The sequence below is a fragment of the Aspergillus pseudodeflectus genome, assembly GCF_044049435.1.
Source record: "Aspergillus pseudodeflectus strain CBS 756.74 chromosome Unknown BJX68scaffold_32, whole genome shotgun sequence".
NCBI classification, from domain to species: domain Eukaryota; kingdom Fungi; phylum Ascomycota; class Eurotiomycetes; order Eurotiales; family Aspergillaceae; genus Aspergillus; species Aspergillus pseudodeflectus.
Window position 1 is genome coordinate 377,336 of NW_027263808.1, and position 6,834 is coordinate 384,169.

At 46.5% G+C, this 6,834-nt stretch overlaps 1 protein-coding gene across 1 annotated transcript; it reads right to left on the reverse strand.

Moving 5' to 3' along the window:
* Positions 1–480: 480 nt before the first annotated feature.
* BJX68DRAFT_240911 (ankyrin repeat domain-containing protein) lies at positions 481–1,063 on the reverse strand. Its single transcript, XM_071040761.1, has one exon. It carries the CDS (start codon positions 1,045–1,047, stop codon positions 559–561), a length of 489 nt encoding a protein of 162 aa, XP_070897300.1. The 5' UTR covers positions 1,048–1,063; the 3' UTR covers positions 481–558.
* Between the last annotated feature and the right edge of the window lie 5,771 nt (positions 1,064–6,834).

A 6,834-nucleotide genomic window follows, 5' to 3' on the forward strand; every position in this document is an offset into this window, starting at 1 on the left:
AAAAAAAAGAAAAAAAAAAAAATTGCGGCTGACCAGGAGTATTACATAGTCTTCGCTCTTGAGAACCTGGTTATTCGACCCTCTTACCGGGTGAGTCGTGTACAGATATTTATCTCCCTCTCTTAGACAAACTCTGAGCGCTAAACGACCGTCTGTTTCCTCGGAAGCCAATCTCTCGCTGCTGACTATGAAGAAAGGAGACTAGCTTCACGCTGAATACACTGGGTTGCGCACTTGCTGGAGCTAAAATATGTCTTTCTGACTCGCATCTCCAGCTTCATACCACCGCTTTCATAAACATCCATCCATAGCGAAACAGGTTTTTTTAATAGCAGCATTTCTTTAACATATATAAGCCCTACTAGTGCTATGTCCAAGAATAGCACTCTATGGTATTTATTTGGTTAGATAGCAATTTCCAAGGACGCTCGAAAACTCTTTCAAACTAGCAAAACCAACGAGAATAATAAGACAATAAGAGCTAGTTTGACTTGGACCCTCAAGAAGATTTGAGTCGCACCCTGGCATAGACAGCACAAGGTAATAGGTCGCAGCATTTCATATATTCAAAGAATGTTTCCGATAAGCCAGCAAAAATCTTCCAATCGCCAAATGACCGTTTGCCAGGGCCAATTTGGCAGCCTGCTTTTTTCTTATCTCAAACTCTTCTGTGTTTGGGTGATAGTTCAATAGGAGGTTTAGCGTGTCCAGTCTGCCATTCTCTGCAGCACCAGAGATGGCACTTCTTCCCTGCTCGATAGCAGGCGCTCCATTGATGTCTGCCCCTGCTTGAAGCAACATCATCACAATTCGGATATTGCCGTAAATTGCTGCCCCTTGCAAAGCTGTTACTCCGCCAAAATGAGCTGCATGCATATTAGGTTGGGCACCATGGGCTAACAGGTATTCGGTAAGCTGCAGGAAACCAGAGCTTGCAGCTTCCTGGAGGGCCGTGCGGCCTTGCCGGAGACTGGGCAAGCTATTAACATCAGCGCCATGATGCATTAACAGGTCCACCATTGTGCGATTATTCTGCGATGCTGCCATCTGCAATGCAGTTCTCCCTCCGTTCTCATTTGCTGGTGCATTGGCATCGGCCCCTCTCTCCAGCAGTAAGCGGACCTTGTCAATATCGCGGCTACCAACAGCGGCCTGAAGCGCAGTGACGTTACCAGCAGATTCGCGTTTCCAGCGGTGATTAAGGTTTGCGCCTGCGGAAACTAGACACTGGACAATGTGATAATTGCCGAGTTCTACTGCCGTCTGAAGCAATGGTCTTTCTAATGGGGAGCGCGAACCACCACTAACATCTGCTCCTCCCTCTAGCAGGAGCTCTAACATTGGCACGTCACATCTGAAGGAAGTCAAGGCGAGCCCGATGATTCGCTGTTTTGCGATTGGATCGGACGATATGACATCGGGCTCCTTAGCAAGGAAAAGCTCGACAAGTTTCCGAGAGCCTTGTTGAGCGGCGCCCTCTATCGCTGAGATGCCGTTATTTTTAGCTCTTTTTGACTTTATCGTTGCTCCATGCATCAGGAGCATTTTGACCACTGGTACATGGCAGCGCTCAGCTGCTGCTTGCAAGGCTGTGCGGCCCCGATATTCATGAGCTGGGTAGTTGACATCTGCTCCGTCGTCTAGCAAGAGTCGCACTAGATCCTCTCGCCCTTCCGAGGAGGCTTTCTGCAAGGGAGTAAGTCTTGTTTCGGCACAAAACCCCAAATTCGCGCTTGCGCCTCTCTTCAGGAGCCTTTCAGTGATTTTCTCATCTCCGCTTTCCACCGCGACGTGTAGAGGCGCGTGGTAATCTGGACTTTTGGTAACTTCAGTGTATGCCCCGGCCCGCAGAAGGAGGTAAAGTATTTCATCCCTTATCGATAGGTCCTTGATTCGAATAGCTTCTTTCAGGGCCGTAACCCCTTCAGTGAGGCTCGGATCTGAATCAACCACTGCTCCCGCATCAAGGAGCATTTTGACTCCTTCTGTGCTACCAGCTGCAACTGCTATCTGTAGAGCAGTCCTTCCCTGATGTCTCGCTGGGGGTGCGTTTACATCTGCCCCTTCCCTGAGCATGATTGCCAGAATCCTGGTATCGGAATGTCGAGCAGAGGCCTGAAGTGCTGTCCGTCCACCATAGACACCGGCTGGGGCGTGGATATCCGCTCCCTTTCGCAGCAAGATCTCGATCAGCCTCTCATTGCCAACCATAGCGCTTATTTGGAGCGCCGTATGGCCGTGTTCGCCCCTTGGCCTCGCATCAATTTGGGCCCCAGCGGTTAAAAGCATGCGGGTCATGGTGATATTTCCGGATCGGACGGCTGCTTGTAATGGCGTGTATACGGTCGGTGTATCATAATCTCCATTATGCTCATCGAAAATACGGCCTGGGCATCTTCCCAAGCTGGCGTTGACAGCCGCGCCCTCCTCCAACAAAAGCTGGACCACTTCCCAATTATCGTTGTCGGCCGCTATAAGGATAGCAGGTTTAAGGGAGGTGGAGATTTCGGTACAATCTAAATCTTCATCATCGCTATCCGCCAAAGGATAAGGGACCTGCTTGTCACCTAGGTAGCCCGGGCGGGTATCGATGTCTGCGTTCGCACGCAATAAAAGCTCGACCACACTCGCATTCATCGAGTTGGCGCATGCGATTTGTAGAGCCGTACCCTCCTTGGATGTTGTGAAAGCATTTGGATTTGCCTTTTGCTCAAGAAGGAGGCGCACCAACTCGAGATCATCCCTTTCCACGGCAATTTGCAAGGGCGTGAGCTCGGCACAGTCTTGCAGTGGATTAACATGAGCTCCGAATTGAAGTAAGAGACAAACCACGTCAATTGCGTTGCGCTTGGAGCATGCGATGTGTAATGGCGTCTCCCCATCAACCATGAGGTTTGCGTCCGCGCCGGCCTCCAGCAGCATCCTCGCACACTCTCTTTGATCGCGGAGAAGGGCCCGGTGAAGGGCGGTTGTTCGCACTGTCTGCCCGCTATGGGCGTCCAGGTCCGCCCCGGCCGCGATAAGCAACTGGCAAACCTCCGTGTCTCCTATAGCAGCCGCACTAGCTAACAGGTTGCTCATGAATATCTCCATTGTCGTGTTGGTTGTTGACCTTATCAGCGCCTTGAGTCTCCAGTAAGAATTGCTTCTCGCAATCAGCGACACCAAGCTATCTGTTGAGCACTGGGACATCAGGTTGTTAGAGGACAGGTAGATGCAGGGCTTTAGATAGTGAACCAGATGCTCCTTGTCGGGTGCCTGAAAAATCGCCTCTGCTCTTCTTGTTAAATCACTATTAACATCTCCAATCGTAATGGGCTCAAGGCGTGAAAGTACATCATGGTGAGTTTCATGACCCTCTGTGTGCGTCTGCCATAAAAGCCAGCGACTCTCTCTCACAATTTCGCTGATAATGGCGTCCGGAATGTCCTGGGCGTAATTGTTCCCGTCCGTGGATATTGCTGATACTGGCAGACTTGCACCTGGCGTAGAGTTGCTGAAATCGAGGGAGGCGGTAGGTAGGAATCCATTCGCTTGGGGGTAGAAGTCCGCTATAGCAGGTTCCGCAACCTCGATCGCGTATGGGTCACGGTCGCCCTGAAGAGGTTGGAACAGAGTTGAGGCTCCAAGATTGACAAAATCCAAGTCCAGGCCCTGGCACCAATCGATTTCCATAAAGTTCGCACCATCCATCTCCGACCGTGGCGTCCCCACAACTAGCCCCGCGGGAGTTTGGGGGTCTTCATGGAAACGAACCAATTAGCATTTAAACTCAGGAGGAAAGATTAGATGGATACACACCGGCCTCTCCCGAGTCCCAGTATTGCGACAATAAAGGAACATGACGAGATATCTCCTTCCTGACTTTTGCTTCAGGAATGTGTTTGCCATTCCTCCAAACCTGACCGGGGTCTTTGCCCTCTCGTTTTCGTTTCTCGCGACGTTTGGCAACAAACTTCCATGTTTCACCCTTTGAATTTTTTTGGAAACCCCATTTTTGGAACTGTCGCGTGTACTGAGGTATACTGAAGTAATATGCACTGCTTTAGACAAAGCTGGAATTTTGCTGGGGCCTCACAAACTGACCTTCTGCAAAAGCCGTGCCTCTGTGACATATGGCCCTGTATCTGTTCCGCCGTCCAGCGCTGATCCAGCCATAATGACCTCAGCTCGTCACGGTGGCCCTCCCAGTGGAGCTGTTCTTCCTTTGTTCGAGGCATCGTTGTCTATTGTTTGTCTGATGATTCTCACCTGGTCTGGCTGCTCAAGACGCCTTTTATATCCCCCTACCTGGAGTAAAATGGGAACGAAAAATTTTCCATTTTGGAGCCTCATTGGATCCGGCCGGAACTCACAGAAGCCCATTTTTTGTTTTGTTGTTTGGCGCACTGATGCAGTCTGGGATTCCTGGCCTCGACAAATGACGGTCGCAAGCGGAGCGACACCCCGGTTTTTTCCTGGGGCTCGCTATTGGCCGAGGCCAAGTTGGCGGTTGGAGCAGTGCAGTGGTTGGGGATGTGTTGTTATTTTTCAGCTTCACCGCTTGGCCATATTTCTAGCAAATGACAATCTTCCTTTGCCTGCTTTGATCTTTCTTTTTTCATTTTTCATTTTTCTTTTCCCTTGTTTTTGCCCTTTCTCCTGTCGCAGCGTATGCTTACTAAATCTGACCCAACCTCTGAACGAGTACATAGCTCATCCGAGCTCACCGCCAAGCTCATATGAGTGTCACCCCCACACACGTGACGCCAAGATTATTAATAAGCAGAATGTCTCAAGCGAGATTGAAAAAAAATTACTGAAATCTTCTTGAAATCTAATATTCTTCTTCCTCTTTATCTCCAAACTCGCGAGAGGCTTAAGCAGTTAGCAACTGCTTATGACATACTTTATTCTCTATATCCTGACATGGAGTCTCCTATGCCTGTAATTAACCTTGAGGACTATATTGACCCAGAGATTATTGGTAAGGTTGAAGGTGTAAGTTACTTTAATCTAACCACTTGCTAAGTAGTTAGGAACTGATAAGTACCTTAGGAAGAACATATTCCAATACCTATTACTCAGGCTAAGAGCAACCCTCTTACGGCTCTTACTTTTGAGTATATTGATGACCTGCCTGAGTACCCAACAAGTGATATACATGGCTATGCATATGTTGTTGCTAGTAGGGGGCGATCGCAAGCAGAGCTAGAGGCAATGGTACATGATGTAAGTGATTTCTAAGTGGTTAGGAACTGGTTAGACTCTAATAGTTACTTAGATACAATATGCGAAGTTTCAGAAATATGGATCGAAGCGACCAGTTTTCTGCCCATTTTTTAATTGTCAGGTTAAGAAATTTCCCATGAAATGCTCTGGTATTCGATGTTGCGAGTTCCTAGCCCCGCGGCTTAAGACATATCATCATACTACTGTTGATGAGAGTGTCTGGAAGGAGATCCAAAAGCATCAGAGTAGTATTCAACTACTTGAGGAGGATGTGAGTAAGAGAAATGCATATAGGTATGTAACTGGTTACTAAGTGGTTTATAAGTAATTACTAATAAATCTAAGCTACTACCGGTCAAAGATTACATTATTCAAGAAGGGTAATGCATGTATAGATCAGCTTCCATACTGCAAACCTGTTTTCAGGCGGTATACTCGAATGGTAGGGAATAGTAGGTCTAGCTAGTTGCTAACTACTTACTAACTACTTATAGAACGTGAATGGAACATATACTCCATATATTGGATGTATTAATGATTCTGGCGAGCCCTTAAGCAAGCATCATCGAATGCCTATTCAAGGCCACACTACCTTGGATCTTTCATTCCTTGAGGACCTTTTCAATAACAATGCTATGCCACCAAGTGAGGAATATGGTTTATTTAAACCAATGCAATCTAGAAGGAAGTTTTATAGTAAGTGGTTTCTTACTACTTAGAAACTGCTTATTAACTACTTATTAGAACGGGATCATCCACAAGGACCTGGGCAACTAGTACATCTTAGGTGTGATGTTACTTTCAATGCCCTAGTGCCTGTGGATATAAGAGAATGTCCTTATATTCTCTTCACATCTCATGGTGTTCATAAACATCCTCCACCTCCTCCATCAAAGGCCCCAGAGCGCATCCTTCAACAGGTAAAAGAGATTATAAGGGAGATTAATGATCCTAGTATGACAACAGGTAAGTAGTTCCTAAGTACTTAATAACTACTAGCTAACTACCCAAGCCAAATTCCTTCGGAGTCCCCAGCTTGAGCGTTTCTGCCTACAGTATAATTCATTAACCTTAACAGAAATTCATACGAGTTTCTGTAATAAGGATCGTATAGCTGCAATTATCCAGAAGCAGCGATTACTTTCCTATCCTACTGGACAGGATATTAATGGATTAATATTCCTACAAAGCATGAATACTTACTTAAAGGTAAGCACTTACTAAGTGGCTTAGAAGTGGTTATTAATTACTATATCTTTTAGGAGTATATCCAAGAATATTATCATGACCATGATAGTACTATGATATTCTGTGCCTATAAGAGTCAGCTTGAACTACTAGCCAGCTTACACTCCTTCGAGGTTGATATGTCATACAAGCGGATTCGAAGCAAGGAGATGAATGAGGTTGTATTTACTACATTCCTTCCAGATCAAGCAAAGGGTAAGTACTTACTAAGTGCTTTCTTATTGCTTAGTACTAATACTCTTTAGTTATTACACTTCTCCGAGTCTTTATGGATACAGATAGTACAGAGGGCTATTATCTCTTATTTAAGCGTACCTTTATGCTTTTAGAGAAGATTACTGGCTCTCCTATCTTATTTGACTACTTGCATGGTCG

Coding starts and splice junctions, on each gene's coding strand:
- BJX68DRAFT_240911 (XM_071040761.1), bottom strand. CDS start 1,047: ATGGCAGCATCGCAGAATAATCGCACAATGGTGGACCTGTTAATGCAT.